The following is a 22,596-nucleotide window of genomic DNA, read 5'->3' on the forward strand; positions in this document are numbered from 1 at the left end:
CAATTGATTTGTGTGACCATGAGCAAACCCTGTCATCTCTTTGCACTTATGTTTTAATGTATATGATCTTTAAGGTGAGTCTGGTATTTGTAGCACTTCAAGGGTCTTGTAGAATACAGTAATTATAATGGAATTTGGGGAGGGGGGTGTTGTACAATACAACAGCATAGGGTGGAGATATTGATCATTAATTCCACGTAAGCTAATAGAAATAGCAGGGGGTTTTGACTCAATCTAACAAATGCTGTTTTATCATTTGAAGTGGGAGAAAGCCATTGCTAGTTGATGTCTTCTGAATAATTTATGAAAAATTGATTACTGTATGAAGCAATATCTTCCAGTTGTTGTATGGCATATGCTTACAGCATTAGTATGTAGCAAGATGTATGTCATCTTAAGATCTGTTCAGCCACTTGATTGATAAGGATTTAATGTTTTTGCCCTTTCAAGATTAAAATTCCAGGTTCTTTGAAACAAGAAAACAACCAAAAAAAGTGCTGCCACTGAAACATTCAGTCTTAAGAGGACCCAGAACACACAGAGGGTGCACGGTGCAGTCCTCTAAAGGAAAACAGGGCTGGGTAATGGTCTGCAAACAGTATAAATGCACCAGATATTTGCAGGGGAGTTTGCACAGTGATATTGTTCGTAATCTATGATGATTTTTAATGCATGGAATCTGCTTCTCTTCTTACTGAAGTTAAGCTTCAGATTTACTCATGAAAAGTATTAAAAAAAAACACAACCCAAAACCAAAATCAACCAACAAACCACCTAACTGCAGCGAAGATGTCTAAGCTGTAACATCAGCAAAAATACAACAATTTCAAGATTGGGATAGAGTGTGTTTAACTTCCTACTGAAAATATTACCTAGACCTTTAAAGCAGTTTCTGAGTCAGCCCTATTGCTACAGAGCGAACGAAAGGCGGTCTTTCCCAGAAATGCAGGGGTTTCCAGAGTAAAGTAGAAGCATTGCTGTGATGTTTCCCAGTGTTAATGCCTGAGTGTCTCATGGAGAATTAGTGTATTTGTCCATATACCATGCCATCAAGTGAGACACTGGGACTTCAGGATAAATGGAGTGGGATTGTTTGTCCAAGTGAGCAGCACCCTGTCATCGGTGGGAAAATGGGTGAGACTTGAGACCCGAGGAGTAGCACCTCAGAGCAGTGGGCTGAGGCACGCTTTGGAGAAGAGTCCTTGCCGACTGAACAACAAACATGCTTCCCAGTGCCTTGCCAAATGTGGGATGGGAGTGCAGTGTGACCAACTGGGATTCCCCTGCCCCAACCTCAGATCTTTTCAAGTGGTGTGCTCAGACAGGGCACTGGTCTAGAACTGATGGAGGAGAGAATCTGGCAGAGATGTCTACCTAGTGCATCTCAGTTCACTACCTTAAGGTGGGGTTGACTGCCTGCTGGTGATGCGCTGCTTTTTGCTTTGGTTATTGAGGCAATGCAGATAGAGCAGCAGGGCCAAGGGTCCCAGAGTTGCAGCTCCAGCCACATGTCTCCAGGCAGCTGGATCCTTCAGTGTTATAGATGTCTAGATCAATAATATCACAGTGGTGGCAGCGAACATTTCTTGTGCTGTTGTTATAAGTGAATCCCTCAATAATCACGTGGCCATCTTCCTCCTGTCTCCTCCTTTCCCAGGTGCTGCCAGAGGCAGTGCCATGCTATCATCCAGGTTTGACTAGTGGGGACCAAAGCGATCTGATCACCTGACTGCAGGTTGGACTTGGATCCCTGGTGTATAAATCTGGAATGTGAATGAATATGAAACCATAATTAAGCAGCTTATTGGGTCTTTATCCATGCTTCATGGAGAGAGCTATGATCAGGGTCCAGGCACATTTCCATTAATAATTTCTGTTGCACTGTAAATACAAAGTCAGCTGTTTCCATCACAATCTTATACTTTTGCTGTCCATTTATCAGAGTTAAGATGCATGGGTGTATGAGGATATGAAGTAATAAAAAGTTTTTGTTATTCAAAATATGAATTTAAATTTTGTCCCACTGGTTTTGAATTATCTAAGATGATTGAGACCCTTGTTTGGTTTGTCTGAATCATTTACTGGTCCTTAGCTGTTGTCTAACCATGCCGTGATAAGAATGTCAAAACAGTCTGGATATCTGAACTCACATCCTTGGGCACTTCTGGTCTTGCTCTTCTCCTTGGAAGTTGTTGTTGAAAATAGTGGCACCACCTATTGGTGGAAAAGGAAAACTATGAATCATTAACGTGCTAGGAGAGAAGAGTAAAATGGAGAAAAGACTTTGAAATTTGTTTCATATGGCAATTTATGACTGGGTTTTTTTAGGTTTGATACAGTTGCTTAGAGCATGTCCTTGATTTAATACAAACAAAAAAAAATAACCAACCCCCAACCAAAAAAACCTTAACTTAGGCTTTAAAAAATAATAATACAGAGCGGATCTACTTTGTCCTTCTGATTGTCCAGTACTATTGCTTTTTAAAATGTGTTTAAAAGAAAAAAAAGAAAGTATTCACCCTTACAAAACCAGTTTACAAGAAGTTAAAGCTATTGGGGCCTAAACTGTTTCCTCTTCACTTGAAGTAACTGGAGTGAAGCTTTTTCTTTCTTGTTCCCATTCTTTCATTTTAACAAATGTTATCACTCCTCTAAAAGGAGCTGTTTTACTGTGGCAGCCTGATCAGTGCTTGGTAGACAGCCTATTGATGGCGGCAGCGTAAGCTGTATTGTTTTCAGCAGGAGGACTTGCATTAGTCTCAAATGGTTTTGGGGTGCCATGTGATGAATGGTTTCTGGTAGTTGGCTTTGGATGTGCAAGTCACTAATGTTTACATCAGTAGGCAATAAAAATTACTTAGCTGCATATTGTGGGGCCTGTGTGATGACAGAGTTGGTCAAATTTTGAATTTGTTTAAAAAACAAACTATTTCTCCTCTTCCCTGTGACCTTCTAAAAAATAAAAAAAAATGTGGTTGTTCCTGTTTAGTAGCTCTGCTTTTCATATTTGGGGGAAATAACTGATGGCTGAAGGGTGTTATTTGTTGGGACTGAATATGAAAATGCCGTGTTTCACTGAATATGTATTGCATTAGTGTCTTCAGTGCTGTCATGAATAGTTGAACAACTGGAATGGAGCACAGCAACAGCTGTGATGCCTGAGGAAGGTTTTGTTGTGATATATAGGTGTTCTTACTATAGCTTCTGTTCATAACCCAGCCCTCTATCTCATGAGTTGGAGAATATCCTAAAAACACTGTCTGTAGATGTGCCCAGAGCATGTTAGGTGGTTTCCAGTGAATCCTCTGCTGAGGAGCTCCTGTCCTGTGAGCAGATGGTGTGACCCTGCCAGAGAGGAGGCAGAGTTCAGAGCTGTGCATGCAAGACAACCCAGTTCACTGTCACACAGCGTAGAAGTCCAAGAGGAAACTAGAGATCATCAGGGAAGAAACCTTCCAGATGAGCTCAGGAATGGAGTAAAATCTTGGAGAGGGTTGTGTGGAAAAAGGTTTGCCAAGAGTAAAGTGAGTGTCTGAAAGGGTTCAGATGATATGAATAGGTTTACTGTTACGGTGCAGTTTGTGGATAGTATAATATGTGAGTAAAATTCATAATTGTAGGCAAGAAGTATTTGGCTTAGGTTTTTTGCTATCGAGCTTAACATGTGAGATGTCCAAATTTATAGCCATTGATTGAGTTGTCAACGTTTACAACAACAATAATAGTATTTAAATGTCTACTGAACACATACTCAGATTTTTCTGCACATTAAAAGTGTGTCAAGTTGCTTTCAGCTAGAAAATAAAAAACTGGAACATAAAATACTTGAAGCCAAAATAACAGAGTGTGCGTATAGAATACTATGGTCCTTTTTTAGCCTTTATTAGTATAGGCAATGGAAGGATGGTCAGTGGAAATGCTGATGTGATTAGACTGCTAGCACTTGCAGGGTCACAGCCAAAGGAAAGCAAAGCGTGAGGATAAATCTCATTATGTTTTGCAACTCTGTTATTACAGTTCAGCTCTTTGGCTTACAATAAAGTTAAGATTTCCCTCTTATTCCTGTACATCCTTTTCCTTAAATAAGCATAGATCAAAACTGCCCGTATGCTTCTGGCATTCTCATGTGAAAGTAGGCATGAGGGCTCACAAATAACTGAGAGCTGATTCTGGGACTGGAATGTTTTTGCTTACTGTCTGTGTGGGTGGTAAAGTGTCCATAAATGTTTTAACACAGTCTAGCTTGCTCTTGGTTTCAGTACAAGATTTACCATTGATCTGTCAGTCCAGCAACAGCGCGGAGGATTTAACATTTAAAAGTGAAAAATTCTTTTCGAAGTACTCACTACTTGGCAGTCCAAGGGCAAGCTGCTGCTAAATATGACTGAGTTGTGAGGTGGATGACTTGAAACAGAGACCAACACTGGGAGAAGATGCTGGGTGCTATAGGTGGACATCCTGGCAATGCAATGTGTTGGCTTTTCTCAGTTTTAAGCTTTGCTGTAGTGAGTAGTGGAAGTTCCTTCTGTTGTGATCAACCATGGTTGATGAACACTACAAAGGGTGTAATAACAATTTTTGTCTTCTCACAACGTATTGCAAAGGTTAGTAGATGGTTTTTTTTGGTTCCATGTTCTGTAGCTCAACTTATCTGTAAAATGCCCTGATGCTTCAGCACTGTGGGCTGCTGCTCTCTTGTGCTACAACAGCAAGGCACAGCTGAGCCAGCCAGGCTTGCATTACACTGGTGAGACAGCTGCTCTAGTTCGGTGTCCACTAGTACAGGGCTCCCTGCTTTTGGCAACATCACACGCGAATGTCAGTGGATAAGTGTGTGTGTATTGTATGTGGCATGAAAGATGTTGAGAATTAACAGTTTTGGGGAAGTGATATGGCAGCATCCGTAACTGGCAAGAGAGCAAAATGTGGCTAGCCACTGGAAATGCTGTTGACACCTTTCAGCCCATTTTAGTTGTGTGCTGTGCACGAATCATTAAAGAAAAAAAATCTTTTCTGTTTCTAATGTACTAGAGAACTTAAGTTATTCTTATGGGAACTGTGTGTGTGTTTGTGCATGCAAGAGGTGGTGGGGTCGTCTCAAGTCTTCCATGTAACAAACCAGGGCCTTACTCAGTGTTAATTTATCTTTAAAAGATTCTAATGACCTAAAATATCATTTCTGTAAATAGTGCTATATTTCAACTTTATTCTATAACTATGTGTGTATGCTGGGACTTGCAGGGTTTCCAGATACCTTCCTTCTCAAATCCTACTGAGCTTTTTCTTAAAGCATTACAACAATGAGGAAAAGCGCAAATATAAACTTTGAGCTCTTTGTTTGTTTAAAAAAAAAAAAAGGCCATTTGTCGGACAGGAGTGAATCTTTCCCACCCGGGGTTTCAGAGAGTAGTAGTTTGAACAGGAAGTGCTGAATTAAAGTGGAATATGACTGAAATGTTTTAATGAGAAATGTATTTTTTTTTAATGCTAGTTTGATGCTGCTCAGAGATCTAGTGGGTAGAAAATAGAGTAAGCAAAGGGCACAGAAGAAAGTTAAAAGTGCAAGCTAAATATGCTTATGGTGTGCTTCTGCATGAGTGAAAATGTGTCTGCCTGCATCCACAAACTAATATTGCAGGATTTGGTCTAAATGCTTGACTTTTTGAAAATTTTGAGGGAATTTGAGATCATGAGGCATGATCGCAATGTGAAATGTCGTTGCTGTTTGTTAATTACAGGCCTAACTTCTGTTAAGAGTTGATGAGACTTACCACCACCACCAAATTTCAACATCACCCAGATCATGGATGCAGTATCTGTTTGATACCATCACTCTACCTTTTCCATGTAAACAACCACTTAACATGTAACAGCGTGAAAATACTCATGATTTATTTGTTTGTCTCCTCCACAGGCTGGAATGGTGTTAAGATGTGGATACTTCTGGTTTGGCTTGTTTCTCGTGCCCACTGCGTGCCTTGTTAAAGACGTGGCATGGACAGCGTAAGTCCTGAACCAGTCCTCTCAGTGTTAGAGGAATTATTCTGTATGCACATGTTGTCTAGTCTGGTATTCTTCTGTAAAGAACTAGAAAGCCTTTCAGTGAATGCGAAATGGCAATACTTATTTGGAAGACTCTTGAGCAGGGTGAAGTGGGAGTCATTTCTCACCTGACAATGCAACCAGCAATGTGAGAGAATGGTTAGGCCTGAATCTGAAGGAGGCAGCCTTGTCTGACTTGATGAAGATGTGTTGTCTTACAATTATTTGTTGTCTACCCTTTAGTTAAATGCAAATTTAAATCAGACATCAGAGATTTCCTATTCCTGAAAAGAAGCATAAATTTATTCAATTTGGCTAAGGTTAGGTAGAAAGTAAAAATGTGGCACTCTAATCCATACCCAGTAAGCTCCCAGTTCTTTGTCAGCTGCTCTTTAGGTTCTCCTTCAACAGTGGGTCTTCCAAGACTTAACTGAGGGAAGAGCAATACTCTGGACTCTATGGCGGAAGTGAAGTCTTAATAATTCCTTCCCTGCCTAGAGAGGAGTAACAACCCTGTGAAATATAAGCCTCTGTAATCCTTTTCTCTCAAAACTCTGTGATTTCAAAGCATTGCAGAAGGCAAGAAAATTCAAGAACTCTGATTTTAAGAGAAGCAACTTACCTTCTCTACCATTGCAATTTGAAATGCAGAAGTATAATTTTCATATAGAATTTCAGGTGTTTTGTCCAGCTTGCTTTCAAATGTCTTATGCACAAAGCTTTCATTCTTTCCCTTAGAAAGCTGTGTTACAGCCAAGAAGGTTTTATTACATGGATATGTAATAACCTTGTGCGAGGAAGACCCAGGGCATTCGAATTCTGGGGCAAAAAGGCAGATCCTAGCTGGAGTGAGGAGCAAATATAGGTTAGCTTGTCACGTGTCACAAAGGCTCAAAGTGAAGGCAGCGTAATATGTAACACATTGCTCTAGGAATGAGCTGTTGGTCAGCCAAGGAAGATTCTCAGAATCATAGAATCATTTAGGTTGGAAAAGACCTTTAAGATCATCAAGTCCAACTGTAAGCCTAAAACTACCATGTCCACCAATCTTCTTCATGGAGAAATGCAGAAAATACTGAAGAAGGCAGAAAGTTTCCCAAACACAGGCACATTTCGAACACCAGCATAAAAGGGTAAGTCAGGTCACATGCATGTATCTGCAAATCATTTTTTCTTCCTGTGGGGTTGATAGCACAGCTAAATTGAACCAGTAGCAGGCAGATCTACCAATTAGTAAGTACTTCTTAAATGTTTTCTTATTTTCTTCCTCAGCTTAATTTTCACAAGCTGCACTGCTAAAATTAAAACTAGGTATCATAATGTAAAATTTCTGTTCAGGCCAAACTATGATTTAATAGCCTTGTAACACTCATTAAACTTCTCCAATTGAAAATCGTTTTACAATCCTAAAGCTGAGGCCAAAATGTTTAAATTTAGATATTTAGCTGTGTCTGTGGTCTGCATTTTAAAGCTCTAAAAAAAAAAAAAAATTAGAATTCATGTAGCATAACAGGCCCTGTTCCTGTGTTAGGCATTATTTAAAATTACCTGCTTAGAAGTCAGTGGGACTACTTTTGTGGTTAAAGCTAAGTAGGAGCTGAACTAGTTGCACTACTAGGGATCAAATATATATTTAGGTGTCCAAGATTATGCTTTAGTTTTTTAAAATATTTTCACAATAGTTAAATATCCTGAAGTTGTCCTCTGTTCTTATCAGTTCTTAGCAAAAATGACTTAAGAATTGTAAAACAGGCCAGACCAAGGCAGGCTTATCCTCAGCTATTACTCATTTAAAACTCTGTTACTGTCTCAACCTGTTCTTTAATATTTCTTAGAGAAATCTCAGCAACATAATCCTTTCAGTGGTTCAGATCAAGAATGTACAGAGATTGTGAAGCTCTCAAGACAAACGTGTGTGATTAATATACTGTGTATTTTCCCCGCAGATTTTAACCAGGAGGCTCCTACCAACATTAAGCAAAAAAATCTGTCCTCCAAGCAGTACTTTGTGATGGGAGGGGAGTGCTTTTTTTTTTTAACTCATCGCTGAAAAATTAACACCATTAACATTTTAAGTAGGATAAATGAAATGACACAGCTATCAGCACTGCCATATGGAAGGGAGTAAAGGCCTGTTTCCTTTCCAAGAAGCTTGCCATTCAAAACTTGAGCCCAAGGCCTCTGGAAATCAGCCGGCAGATTTCCACAGCCGTGGTTACACCACATTACTGTCTGTAGTTCAGCAGAATCTGGTTTTGGGCTGTAAAATTCCAGCAGCTCTGACTTCTCATGGTCATGGAATTTATCCCTTTCAGTTTCTTTTGGACATGAAGCATATGTCCACAGAAGGAGCATCCCCTGTGACCCAAAAGGTACCTGCCTAATTGCAGTACAAGATACCGCTAGAAAACCACAAATACAGTACGGAGTTTTTGTCTGGAAGAAGGCTAAGAGGGATGGATTTGAAAAGTCTGTTTCAAACGTACTAATCTTTGTTTCTAAACTGCTGTGCTGCATCCACTGTCAAAACTTGTAATGCTGGAAGTAAGAGTTAGCTCTACATGTTCCCTTTGTTACACAGGCTACAGTTGTCAACACGTCTTATCTCCCATGTTCTCTGCACCTCCAGGCTTTTTTATTTACATCGTTTTTCTTTTTAACTGCATCAAGGAAATGTGGAAAACTCTCTTTTTAAAGAGAAGGAAACTCATTATTAATCCTTGGCTGCAACAGCACATTGTTAACTTTGGTCCACTACCCTAAATTCAGTGGCTTGGTTTGGATTTGGTTTCTGCTTTATGAAAGTCCCGGTTGTACTACCATTGAAATAAGCAGAGTTTTATAAGGTGAGTGCTTCCTCACAGTTGGCACATGTCACTTGAATACATGTCACTGGTGCTAGGACGTCTCAAAACAGCTGAGCCACAAAGCTATGTGGGAATCATAAAAATACAGAGTGTATTACAGCAAAATTAGGCAAGAATTTATTACTAACTAGTGTTTCAATACTTAGTTTTACTGTGAAGAACTTCCTGCACCTTCCAATCATTACAAAATCTTCATTTACCTTTTTTTTTTTTTTTTTTACCATGGTGGGGGAAGCATGTTGCACTTGCCAGCTCCACAGTGTAAATAAGAGGGAAGGTATGAGGAGCTCTTCCCATTCTTGCACATGCTTGCAGTCCTTGGGGCACAAGACTTCTAATCTGGTGTTGAGGATAATGAGCCAGAGTAGAGGTGTCATCATGTTTGAGAAGTTGTGTGAATGTAACCATGCTTCTGCCTGGCAGTGCTGGTCTCCCAACCTGCCCCCCAGATATCCTCCTAGAGCAGTGAAGTGATGCTATGCACTTCCCTGACTTGGAAGGGCTACCCAAAATACAAAGATAACCATTTGCCTGTTCTTATGGTCCATGGTCTTAATGTCCCAGTGTGTGAGGGAATGGTGAGTTTGTCAAATTTCAGCTGAACAGTAACATTGAACACAAGACCTCATAATTTGTTGAGGACTGATCGTGCATGTAGAGCCACTTGTGAAGTACAAGGTAAAAGCTAAGACTTATGCCTTTATTTTTGTGTCTCAAAAGTTGTTAATGTGCTGTTGTGAAAGAGTCAGGAAGTATCCGGTCCTTTGCCAGCAGTGCATGGAATATTTGCAGTTGACTTTGATGGGAGCAAGCCCAGACTCTAAGGCAGATGTAATACCATATTTTGTTTTTGGAGAACTACGTGGATAGGTTAGCTCAGGCCCTTGTTATAAATACTCAATTACTGGCTCTTCCATGGATGCTCTTGCTTCCAAGTGAAGGAGTGACTCAATGCATAAGAATTACCTGCGGGTTTATTCTTACTTTATGGATACCCAGCCACAGCAGAGCCCATACATTTCATCACTTTGCACTACTTACAAAATACTTCAGGACCCACAACTTCAGGACAACAGTATTTTTTTCCCATATCGTGAAATACCAGTGCAAAGCCTCCTCCTTGTGCTGTGCTGCACTAATTGGGCTTTGTTGCTCAGGCTCTATCCTGTTTAATTTTGAATTCAGTATTCACTCTAAGGAAAAAGAAAACCATTTCTTATCTCCTATGGTGTATGGTAAGATAAACATGGGACCTTGGAGAGATTTAGTAACTTGTAGGTTTCTGTGTTCTTGTCTGGGAAAACTTGTTATAAAGGATTTTAAAAATTCCAAACATGCTTAGTCTTCAAGTTTGCAGTAGTAGGTACAGCCTCTTTAAAAGGTAAGAGATGAGTTCAAGGTCAAAATTTCAGTGTGTTTACACAAATTAGAGTGTGATAGTGAAGTCAACTGTAAAGATTAAAAGAACTAATAGCTCAAAGCTTTCTCATTTTAATCACTATAGTTTCCCTTCCTCAAAGAGGAGACCAGTCTAATCATTAGCCTAACTAGTTACAGGAGCTTGAATCTAATTAATTTCTGTGCAGTTATTGGTAATCTCAGATTCTTGAAACATTATGCATTTTAAAAGTATCCTTGCCACTGACTTCTTCCATCACAGTATGTTGGTGTTCCCTTGCAAATCATATACCTTTGGTCATTTGTTTTAATGGAGTGCTTGTCTAAGTACATCCTGCTACTCTTCACCTACAGATTTTCCTATGCTTCATCTTTTTTTGGTCTCTTTTTCCCCCTCTTAAATGCAGATGTGTTCTGAAAAGTAGTTTTTATTTTAGCTTCTCATTTTGAGGCATTTGGGACCTAATTCAGCAACACAAAGACCAGAGGACTTGGATAACCTACTATTAATATCAAGGCACTATCATCTAAAATAGTATGAGCAAAGATTTTGTGGTCATTGTTTCTTATTCCCCATGGAGGGAGTAATAAGAAAGAATTATGCTTTTTAAAAATAGATGAATCTTCATTATATTTCAATTACGTATACAGCAGTTACTCTTTTTCTCCTAGGGGGAGTTTGACATTTTACATTAATGGTTAAAGATTATAATATCTGCTTGTAAGATTTTTATAAAACTTGTAAGGAAATTTTTGCCATCTCTAGAGTTGAAGAATACTACTTAAATGCCATGAAGCAAGTGATGCTTCAGCCGACTCGGGTCCGTCTTGTTTTCAGGCTTATTGTGCAGTCACATGCAAATCAGTATTACCTCACGGGACACTTGTCCTCCTTTAAGTGAGGAAAAGAGGAAGCTGATCAGAAAGTGCCTGTTGGAGAAAGATGCCTGCGTTTTGTGTTATTGCTTTGTACATGTCAAGACAGAGGGGACTGGATCTCTCCTTATATCAATGCAGTTTTGGTATAATAGCACTGGAGCAGTAGGCGAAACTGGGGGGAAAAAGGCCCAAGTCTCTACACGGGGGACATTGCTCTCCAAATTTTGGTTGCACGTGTGGTATGTTGGTTGCTCCCAAGCCGAGAAAACAGGACACAGCCAGTCTCGTTACTGTCACTTTGAAAGCTCAGTGGGGAGAGAAGTGCCTTTCCAAGTCATGTGAGACTGGTAAATGAAAATAAAGGGGTTTGAATGGCAGTTATTATCTGAGACTCCTCAGGTTTTCAGAACAGTGCCACACATAGCTCAAAAGAGAGTGGGATCATGTTCTAGTGCCATGAATATTCAATGATTCCCAGCTCTTTTGTCTGAGTGCCTGGGTCCTGGGCAGTCCCACGGCAGCAGTGTCAGGTCTCCATAGTCCTGTAGCTTTGCTGCTTGGTTAGATTTTGAGTGTTGTGTTGAAGGAGCCAAGCTCCACTGAACTTGAAGTCCATCTGATTTCTCGTTTCTAATATTTCCCAGGTATTGTGAACCTGGATTGACATGCATACACTGTGCCTTATTTCCCAAATCCTTCAAGGGAAAGCCCTGCACTTCTCATCTGAGAGGTAAAACTGGGGCTTTGTAGCAAAACACATGTTCATATGGCTTTTTTGTTTTGTTTTTTTTCCTGTTTCTTTTCCTTGCGGTACAGGGCCAAGCATACCTACCATAAAACTTTGCTGGAGCAAGTTCAGGAATTGGAGACGAAGACAAGAGAGATGGGAAAAGCCATGCTTCGCGATAGTAATGGAAAGAGGTGGGGCAAGTGTATGCTAATGTTAAAAACAGACCCTTCTTGTCCTCTTCCCTCCCTGTTTCTCATTCACCATTCAAATCTGATTCCAGACGGGGTAAGAAGGCTTATCTCCTGTATTATGCGTTTATTGTTGTTCCTTTTCATATGTCTGTTGCTCCCACCAAAATCAGTCCTTCCTGTTTCATTTCTCCTGCATTATTGCTGTGAGGCTGTATTAGAAACTGCTGCTCAGTCTCCTGCCTGGTAACATGTAGTGCTATTACCTGGCCACTGGGCCAGACTGTTTTTAAAAGGACTTTGTTGTATGTCATTTAAAAAAAAAAAAAAAATCAGTCTGACAACCATGCCGGGGGAGGGAACTGTCTGGGGCTCAGGATATGAACACAGTTAGACTAGCTAAAAGGATAACTGACTAATCCAGTGTGCCCTACAACTCCATTCAGTCTCACCTTACTTTTTTTTTTTTTTAATGCTTTTGCATTTTCCACTGCAGCTTACCGGCCCCTGCTTTCAGGGTTCTCAGTTTCTCGTTGTGCCTCTCCCTTATACCCACACCATATGGACTTGAACACATTGGTATTATTGAATCTTTCATTGTAAGGGGAGAGTATGTGTTGTGTGGGAACTTTTGTCTCTTCTGAAAGAAGCTGAAGAAAATCATAGTGAGGCTTTTGCATCCAACAGTTTCATTTACCATCTCAGAATGTGGTTCTGCATCAGCTGGTCGGAAAAGCTCCCCAAGTTCAAAAAGGTTTTAGAACTAACCCTTCTGTTCCTTACACAATATGGCACCACATGACTTGCTAAGAAACTACATGATCATTAAACTGGATTTTAGCAAACTTTATAAACTAGCAAACTGAGTGGAATGGGGCTTTTAAAAGATTTTGTTCTTCTGGGGCAGGGTCATCCTTTGAGCCTTTGATGTCTATTCTGAGGTAAACTAATTGCCATATTGTAGCTGCTGCTAAGACGAGCAGATAGTAGATTTTTCAGCTGAACTCATGAGTTAATAAGCACTGGTTTTAGGCAAAATTATCAGGGAGTGAGTCTACCAAGATCATAGTAACGGAAAAGCTTTAAAAAAATGCTTGTGTGAACTTTGATGTGTTTATAAGATGTACTTGGTGACCAGAGTTTGTTTCTCATGGGCCAAGACAAAGTAAACACAGAGTTATTGATTAAGATCACTTCAAAACACTTGGTGTGCCCAGTTTTTATTTCGAGTTGTTTTTCTTCTGTAACTTTTGGATCCTACAAAACACAGTTTATAAACTGTGCTCACTTGCAAAAGTCACAAACTGTACATCAAATCATTTAAAAAGAAAAAGCAAACTTTGCAGCACTGATTGGAATAGAATGTTGCCTTTGCCTCAATTAAAACCAACAAAGATACCCAAAAATCAGGCATTTAATTAAAAATGGGCCTTGTTTTCCAAGGGCTGAGCAGACACCTTGAAGTCAGTTGGAGCCGAAGTACTTGGTACCAAAATCAGGTCAGCCTCCCAGGCAAGAAAGGTGTAACTTGGTGTTGTGAGGGGCTGACTGATACACTTGCCTGGCATCTAATCAGTCTAATCCAGGCCAGCAGAAAACCGTCTGTTCGCAGGCATGCAGCTCTGCTAGTACGAGCGCCTTGGCTGTTGCTGTGGTTCTTATCCATGCATAAGGTTTGAAGCTGCGTTGCTGTTGGTTTGTAGCATTTGTGTTTTCCTGCCAGTATTTAGTGCCAGTTACTGACAGCCAGAGAGGAGAGTGAGTCAGCTTTTTGTCTGATGAATCTCTGGGTTGCAAGGCAGCTTGACATGCTGTTAATAGTGAGAGAGACAGTTAGCATTTGATCTGTTTATATGTGTGTATATGTGTCTCCAAGAACTTGACGGGTTTCTTCTCTGTTTACACACTGTCCTGACTTTCTGTAAATTTAATGGCCATGTTGTAATTCATTCGTATGCTACATGTTTTCATAGCCTTTTATTTTATTGCATTCTCGCTACAAACTCTTTCATCTGCATTCCTCCTCCATATAGCATCACTTCATTCTCGAAACGCTTGCATGGAGATGATGTAAGGAATCCCTTCTGACCCTCCTTCCCATTCTCCCTCCCCCCTTCTTTCCATGCATTTGTTTGTTCTCCTTCCTAATTGCTCCCAGATTTTCTGGGTGGTCCATCTGTGAACTAGATAATGGTAGAGTGCCTCTGCCTGCTAGGAGCTGATGTGCTGTGCTTGTGATGTGGCCTCCTGAGTGCTCTTCAGAGTTGTTCTGTCTTTTATCTCTTTTGTTTGTCTCCTGGCTCTTTCACACCTGCTAGAAATCATGTGCTTGTCCAAAGGGAAGGGTGAGGGTGGGAAAGAAGCAGAATGGCAACTCTCTGCAGTAATAGCCTCTCTGGTTCACGTTCTTTATTTTCTAAAGATTTCCTTGAAGCTGGTGGAAATGAGTGCTGAGGCATGTGCGCTGCTCACCCCTCCTGCCCGCAGCCCCGTTGCTCTTGGGATATTTCTGGCAATGTGACACTATGCAGGAAGGGGAAGTAACAGGAGTCTCCTCGTTTCTAATGGAAAGTGGAGAACTGTGTTAAAACTGAACAGGTCCATCTGTCACCTCCAAGCAACAGTGTTAGCTCTTGGTTGGAAGTGTTCCTGAACACATATCCATTAGGTGTTGGTTCGTTCAGGCAGCTGTGGAAGATAAGCTGGCTGTCACCAGGGTCTATGTTCCTGGCCCACATAGTGGACGCTATTTTTGTTCAGTGTTTTTCACAAACAAACAACAAAGAATCACACCCAGTTACAGATAAGAGAAGGGTTTAGGGACCTAATTGCTTTTATCATTGCCTAGACCTTAAACAAAAATGAGGTGCAAGATCTGAATGTTTAGGATTAATTTGCTAAACAAAAAGCAATTCACAAAGCCCAAAAAGCAGTGAGTGCATCTAGACTTGCACAACAGGGTGCCAACAGTTTGCTGTGGCTCAGCCGAATTTCTGTAAAATGTGAGCAGGATTGCAGCTAGGTCTTCACTGTGCTTGGGGAAGGAGTGCTGGGAGATCTGCACGTGCCACTTCATACCTAAATACGCGTATCCTGTCTTAGAAGGTCTTCACCCTGCCAACTGTTCTTGCTAGACACGTTTTTCCAAGTTAATAAAAAGTCTTCACATCACTACATCCTTCTGAATCATAGCCCCTTTGAACAGTTTCTAAAATTGAATTTTCTTGTATAGATCTAAAAAAGCAGATGCAGATTTTTGCCTTACCAATGGCAGGGAGCAAAAACCAGCAAGGCAAGTGGTAGAATCAGGGAGCATCTGGTCTGCACGGGGAAGAGTTGTCAGCACCCTGAGCACTACAGCTTCTTCCCCAAAACCTTGCAAATAACATTAGGGTGATTCTTGGAGATTGGATCAAGTGTATTGTTTTGAGCTGTAAAGGTTCATGTTCTCATTTCTCTGTATATCTCATCTGGACTGGACAGCTAAAAACTTATTTTTCATGGAAGCTGGGATGACTGCAGGGAAAACAAGTATCTGGAAAACTGGCAACTCCAGAAAGAGCTTGAGAAAGCAGAGGAGGGAGTGTGCAGTAAGGGGCTGGTGATGAATCCCATGCCACGCTCGCCTGCCTGCTTGTGGAAGATGAGTACCTGTGCCTGCCCCCCCAGCCTGGCACCCAGTGGTGCTGGGCTGGACTCCAGCCCAGCTGCAATTTGAGCAAGCCTTGGTGCGGGAAGGGAGAAGGCGCTCCCTGGCACTCTCATGTAACAAAGGGCAGGATTTAACACTAAATTTACATGAATTTGGGGAGGTGAGAGGGGCAGCTCGTGTGCCAAAGCAAACATGGACATGTGGAGACACCTGCCCAGCAGACCGAAGCACGTTAACATGCAAGATTTACACAAACAGTTTTTCTACAGGTTTGTATTCAAAAGTGGCATTCAGTTCAGCTGCAGAGATTTTTGTGTCTTTAAGTTTACAACTAAATCTTGGCTCATAAAGGGCCAGATCTTCAAGTCCTCATTCACTTTTCACTCTATCTAACCTCTCATTGAAGTCAGCAGGAGTTCAGGTGGAGTAAAGCCTGATTAGGGACCAAAGCAAACTTTACTTTGGAAACCCATGTCACTTCATTGCTCCACTGGCCAACTAATCGAGAGCAAGCAAAGCTGTGCAGCACCCTTTTTGCGACAGTATTTCAGAGGGTTTCTCTGTCTTGGAATTGCCAGAGAGGTCCCTTTGAAAGTAGCTTTTTTGGTTGGTTTTTCTGTTCTGTTTTTAATTGGTTGGTGGCTGGGATTAGAAGATTATTTGATACTGAGGAACAATGTAGCTTTCACAATTTACGTACTTTGCAAGGAGCTGAAGGGCCTGTCTAGGGTGCTGCAGAAAAGTGCCTGCATCACTGAAGTGTTGGGAAGAATTTCTTTGAATTATTCAGAAATCTGGGAGGGCGGTGTCTTTTTTTTTTTTAACAAAGAGGAAGGGAAGTGACTACAGAACTAGTGAGGTATAGCTGTGAGTGACAAGTAAGCACTGCAGTGTGTTTTTGCGCATTTTGCAATATGCCTTTTTACTCTTGCTGCTTTCAGATGCCCGCTGCTACCTCTTTTTTCACCTCCATTTCATAAAACAAATACCATTTCAGTGTACCTAAAACAGAGAGTGGAGAGACTGTGGGGAACTGCTGTCTTCAACAAGGAGACCCGCTGGTGGAGATTATTTCATTTAAATGCTTTCACCAATCTAACTCTGCTTTAGTGAAATGTGCATGACCAGCTCTCAACCTGAGAGTGAACAGTCTTATTTAACTTAGCCTCAGTTTTATTTGGTGGGTGAGGGCAGATTATCTCATTTCAATAGCTGCATGACCCAGTGGGTGATCGGTGAGCTGCCACAGGTACGTGTGGAGACTTGCCCACTCCACAGGTCCCTTGGGAGGAGCAAGAGGAGAACGTGGGAAACCTGACTCAGGCTTGTGGCTGCGCACAGAGCTGAGAGTAGTAGAGCCCTCAGCCTCACGCTGGCAGAAGCAGAAATGGTAAAACAGACTTAACTTCTCTCTTAACAAACCCATGAATGAGCTGAGGACCTGATCTCATGGTTCCCTGAGGAAGAGGCGAGCTTCTTCATTAAGATCAAGAGAAACAAGGCTTGGGCTCATTATATTTCAAAGCACTTTGTCTCTTCATTGATGCATTTCAAATTACATCCACTTGAATAGGGAGACCATGCCAGTAAGGCCCCTGCACAGGTATAATGAATCTTATTTGAAACAAACTGTCTTGTATTTTCAACTGGTTAAACAGCACTGGATGTCTGGATCCAAATTCTTGTTTCACAAGCGTGTTAACTTCAGTGTCTTTACTCAGGATATGCATGACTGTGATATGAATCCAGACCATCCAGTGCAGCTGAGAGTAAATTGGAGTTGAAGACAGCAGAGGTATATTTTGGTTTTGAGGTTTCAGAGGCTTTTTATCAATTTTTCCAGATGTTCTTCACACCATTTCTGGGAAGGAAAGGCGAGATTTCTCCACCAGCATACACAACAAAGTGACTGGCATATTTATGATTTTTCCTTGCAGCTTTTCTAGTAAAAAGATATTAGACTCCTTTTACTAGCAAAAAGCACATAAAATTTTATCAGTGTTTTTTTTTTTTAATTCTTTTATTCCATATGGTAAACATTTGTGTATGGTAGGTGGAAAATGCATCATTTTGTTTTATTTTACACTTGTCCCTTTCCCTCCTGTCCCATATCAGTAAGGAATCATCACATTATTTCCTTGTTTTAATATGTACTGTTAATTTCCGGCATTTCTAACCCCTGTGTGTGAGGCACTTGAAATTACTAGGTTTGATTCTGCTCTGAGTTGAGCAGTGGGGAGGCTGTGGGGCAGAGGTGGGAAGGAGCAGAGGGGGGTTCAGAAGCTGGCCAGAGGGACGAAGGCAGAGTTCTTATGCTCTCACTGGCACTGGGGACACAAGTGCCCAGCTGCTAGCGCAAACCAGTTGGTGCTGACATGCCTCTTCTCCTGTGCAATTAATTATTTCACATCCTGATAGTGCCTATCATGTAACCTTGAGGGAGATCCAGTGCACAAATAGGGTTAAAACCTGGTGACCTGGAGAAGGATTTAGAGCTGTGATCAAATCTGCTAGCAAAGTCAAAGTTGATGGAGGTACAGTATCAGCACAAAGGCCAAAATGAAGCTGTAAATTGAAAGGAAAGATTAGAAAAAAGAGAACATAACAAGATGAGAGTTAAAACTGATTAAGGGGCCAATCTCTCTGATGCCTAATCCTGAGTTACTGGGTAGGACACTGGGGATCTCCACAGGGGAGAGAACAAGAAATCTTCCCTCCAGGCTGCACAGCAGGAGAACTGCTCCACAACAACTATTCCAGCCTAATGGCTTCAGCAGTCTGCCTCAGCTCCTCTGCTTGGCTAACCCTGTCTTGGAACAGGGGCAGGACAGCCTGCATTCATGCCTCTGATTCACGGCAAAGAATAAAGTACTAAGTTTCATGTAGCAAGGACAAGAAACCTGAAGTTGTACTAGATATTAGATTTTTAATGGTCAATTATGAAATACTTAAAAGCTTAAAGAAAAGCCATTTGATCTTTTGCAGATCAACCAAATGTCCTGGGCTTTGTTCTAAATTGTATCCAGACACTTTCAGAGTTCATCAGTTTTTGTTGTTGCCCTGACCTGTCCTTTAGCTTCTTTCTCTTGAAATAAAAGGAGGGAAAAACCTGATAGGAGGAGTTCAGAGTGTGTGGACACAGAAGTAATTTTAACTTTAGTTGAAGTACATAAGTGAGCTTCTTTAAACCAGAAAGAAAGTTTGGGTTTAAAAAAACACACACACAAAAAAAAAAACCACAAAAAAAAAAACCCCAGATACCACCAACCAAACCCATCTTTACATGGAGACCAAGCATGGAAAACTTCAACCTCCAAGATGACTACTTATGAAAGAAATGAGTGAGTAGGAAAAGAATGTTATAATTGCAACTGTATTGCCACCTTATCTGTAGAGGATATGGTCAAGCACCCACTAGAGTAAGTGCAAAGTGAGGCACTTACGGACAAGAAGTAAACAGCACTGATACCAAAAGGATAGCTGAAAAGCAGCAAGCCACGCTTAGCCTTTTCTGCTTCTCAGACATTTAAATTGAGTCAATGCCCATATTTTGGAAAGGCTGATGGCAAAAATAGGCAGCTTCAACTTTGCGTTAATTTGGGACAGCAATGCCTGCCACCCTCCCCCACCCCCACCCCCCCACCCTGCCAAGTAATGAACTGCATAAACACATGCTTAATGTTTGCAGTGCTCAGAAATGGAAGGCACTCTAAGCAGTGAGAGATGTCATTTATTATTTTCTTAGGTTTGTTGCTTTTCAGAGGCATGCGATGTTTAGTGTCTGGGTTTTTTGATGGTGTTTTTAAAAGGTGCTTGGTAATATTGTCTTGTGTTCAAAGAGGTAGTCTTGGAAAGAAGTTTAGGAATAGCAGTCTCAAAAATGAAGGCTAGAATGGGTTGTCCAAGTGATTTTAGGAGTCAAAGGAGGGATCTGTTTGGCTTTTTTGCCTTAGGACATTGTTAATGACAAAAGGAAATGTAAATCGTGGTTATTTGCCACCAGAAGGAAAAACTTTGTCCTACTTTTAGCCATACAACTTTAAGGTCCAACTTGAGGAGGGTTTTGTGGGCTTAGAGTGGAGAATTTGGTCCCAGAACTCTACATATAGTCTGGGTGCTGCACACAGGGCTGGCTGAAGCTCGTGGCATGCCTTGGTCTGTCTCTGCTATTGCAGGGTGTTTCTGCCACTGGCACAAGGTGATGTGGCAACATGGGTGGGCCTGCATGCACCTGACATGGGGCCTGCTGCTGCACACTGGCTGCAGGCTCTCCTTCATGCTGGGGTCCTGCATTCAAACCTCTGAGATGTAGTGGGAAAGGAAAGCTGCTGTCTTGGTGAAGTAGCATGCTACCGGGCCAAATCACAAGCAGTAACAACAGTGTTTCTACAGGGCATTGGCAAGGGTCATGGATCCATGAGGTTTTGTTGATGTGGCTGCAGGGCTGGCTTAAGAGTTTTCAAGACCATTCTTTACAGCCGCAGTCATATTGGCCCATCTTTGCCCTGTCTCTTCAGTTGGATCAGCTCAACTGTGGGTCCATGTGATAAATGAGCTGAAGGAAGTGAGATGGTGTGGCGAGTACTGTCAGGTTCTCCAACTGACTGGTAAGGGCAGGAATGGCTTTAGTCATCAGTCATGTCAGAGGATGTCCATGCTGAAGCTGTGTGCTGCTCAACCTTTTCACAGCCAGGCGGAACAAATGACTTGCAGCTGTCTGTGAGCTGAGCTCTGTACTGCGTGTTGCAGGACTGGAGAGCTCACCACTACGTGGTCCCTCTAAGTATGCTCCAAGTTGGTCTTGCAGGGCCACACATCCAGATACATTTGATGCTTAACAGACAAACATTTGGCTGGACAACATCAAATATAACTCTTAAGAGGGAAAGTTTCTTAAATATTTGCCCCCTTTTTAGGGAAAGGGAGTTTCTCCTCTGTGGCTGTGACAGGTACTTGGGAAGCAGTTGGAGGGGAGCTGCTGCGTTAACAAGGCTTGGAGGTGTTATACTATGTCAGGGCATAAGACCTTCAGCTTCCTTGGAGAGTTGGCTGTTGCTGAACCCTCAGCAATGACTCGGTACTCCCTAAAGCCTGGTTGTCTTGGTGCAGGAGTCACCTCTGATAGGTTAATTCTTGCACCTCTCAGCCTGCAAGTGGCACAGGCCATGCTTCTGTCTTCATTTCCCTGTGGTTTGTGCCTGTGACCCTTTGGTTTTCTAGCCATGGTCTGGGGTTTTGTTGATGGCTTGCTGAGTATTTACAGAAACATGCAAAAGGAGCATGGATTTGGATGTCTTTTTAGTTCAGCTGGATCCCGAATTATTAAGGAGCAGTGTGTATAGACGCTGACTCTGCAAAGAAAATGCTGGTTTTTGTTTTACTCTTTATATGCCTCAGATGAGTCCTTGTGAAATGCTCTGGAGATTTCCTTTGATTACACTGCAGCTTCACTATCAGTTATGCATGTTTGCCTTTTAAATTAAGAAGACCTCCTACCCTGATTGATCCTCATAGTAAAACATTCCTCCAGTCCAATGCTAGATAACCAAAAATAACATCTCCCCTTTGTGGACTGAAAGAGAGAAACCGGCAGAAGCCTACAGCTGATACTTTTGCTATTTTGTATGAGGGTGATTCCTCTCTGTTATGTCTCCAAAGCCCAGAGGATGCGGGTATATTTGCTCACTCAGCCAGTCAGGCCTTTCTCCCACAGCCCTGGGTTGTTCTGGGTATTTGAGCATAGAGAGTTTTGCTGAACCCTCAGCATTAGTGCGACTTGCATTTGAGATCATTTCTATGCCTTAATTTTGAACTGCTGGTCTGTAAGAACGTTGCTTTTGCCTTCTCCTTACACCAAGTGTGGGTTAGTTGATGACAAGTGTGTGTCATCTCTGTGTCCACTGCTTAACTCTAACAACTCTCTTACATGAATTCAAGTAATGCACTTGAGTCTAAACTAAAAGAAAACAAGTTAAACCAAGGCCTGTGGCTGTGCTTGGGGCGTGTACTCAGCCAGCAGGGAGTACCTGAGGAAGAAAAATAGGTCTCCTCTGGCCAATTACAAAGGTATGGCCACAGACTGTCTGGATTATGGTACTTGCTCTTTGTCCACCAGGACCATGACTGATGCGTAAGGCTTTGAGCAGTGTTATACTGCGTGAAAGGTGAGAGGTGGAACTTGTGAATAAATCCTCAGGAATACTTGGTGTGTTGTAGCAGCTGGAGAGGGATCCATGAGTCCCCTCTGCCAGGTCGTACTTGGGGAGAAGTCATAGTGCTCAAACCTCTGGTGGTTCTTCAGAAGAAACTTCATGGAGTTTGACATCCAAGAGACTGAAATGAAAATCAACAATCTACTACTTAAATGGTTTGGTGAATAGGATTGATCAAAACTGGAGAAGTCTGTTTCAGAGCTTTTTTTCCTTGCTGTTTATGTTGATGTAACTTTTGGTGACAGAAACAAGGCAACAAAGAAACAGCAGTCTTTCATGTGAATTACTGTTTGGAATGTATAGAAGAAATAAATTATTATATTTTAATTCTAAATTTTTTAAAGGGCGAGAAGAGTATCCTCCCCTCAAAATCTAATCGACAGCTAAAGATGACAGGGACAGAAACTTCCTGATCTTTAGCCATATCGGATATTTTGCAAAAACAACTTCTCCTGTCCTTGCACTGAGACAGCAGGAAGGGAAGGAGAATACATTGCAAGATGTTTTTTCCAACAGGAGAGGAATGCAGGCCAGACAGGGCTTCTCAGGCAACAATGTGTTTAACAGAGTATGTGACAGTGGAAGGAAAGAAGGAGGCTGAGCAAGGGTTTGGCTGCAGCTCCAGTTG

General features: G+C 41.6%; 1 protein-coding gene across 2 annotated transcripts in view; it reads left to right on the forward strand.

Annotated features, from left to right (window-relative positions):
• Positions 1-22,596, forward strand: part of ATP8A2 (ATPase phospholipid transporting 8A2) — a 299,008-nt gene that overhangs the window by 256,190 nt on the left and 20,222 nt on the right. For both annotated transcript variants that reach the window (XM_064441126.1, XM_064441127.1), the window contains 2 exons: positions 5,915-6,003; positions 12,003-12,107. In XM_064441126.1, coding sequence (XP_064297196.1) covers positions 5,915-6,003; positions 12,003-12,107 — 194 coding nt within the window. The remainder of the gene's footprint in view (positions 1-5,914; positions 6,004-12,002; positions 12,108-22,596) is intronic.

This window comes from Phalacrocorax carbo, chromosome 1 (genome assembly GCF_963921805.1).
Source record: "Phalacrocorax carbo chromosome 1, bPhaCar2.1, whole genome shotgun sequence".
NCBI classification, from domain to species: Eukaryota; Metazoa; Chordata; class Aves; order Suliformes; family Phalacrocoracidae; genus Phalacrocorax; species Phalacrocorax carbo.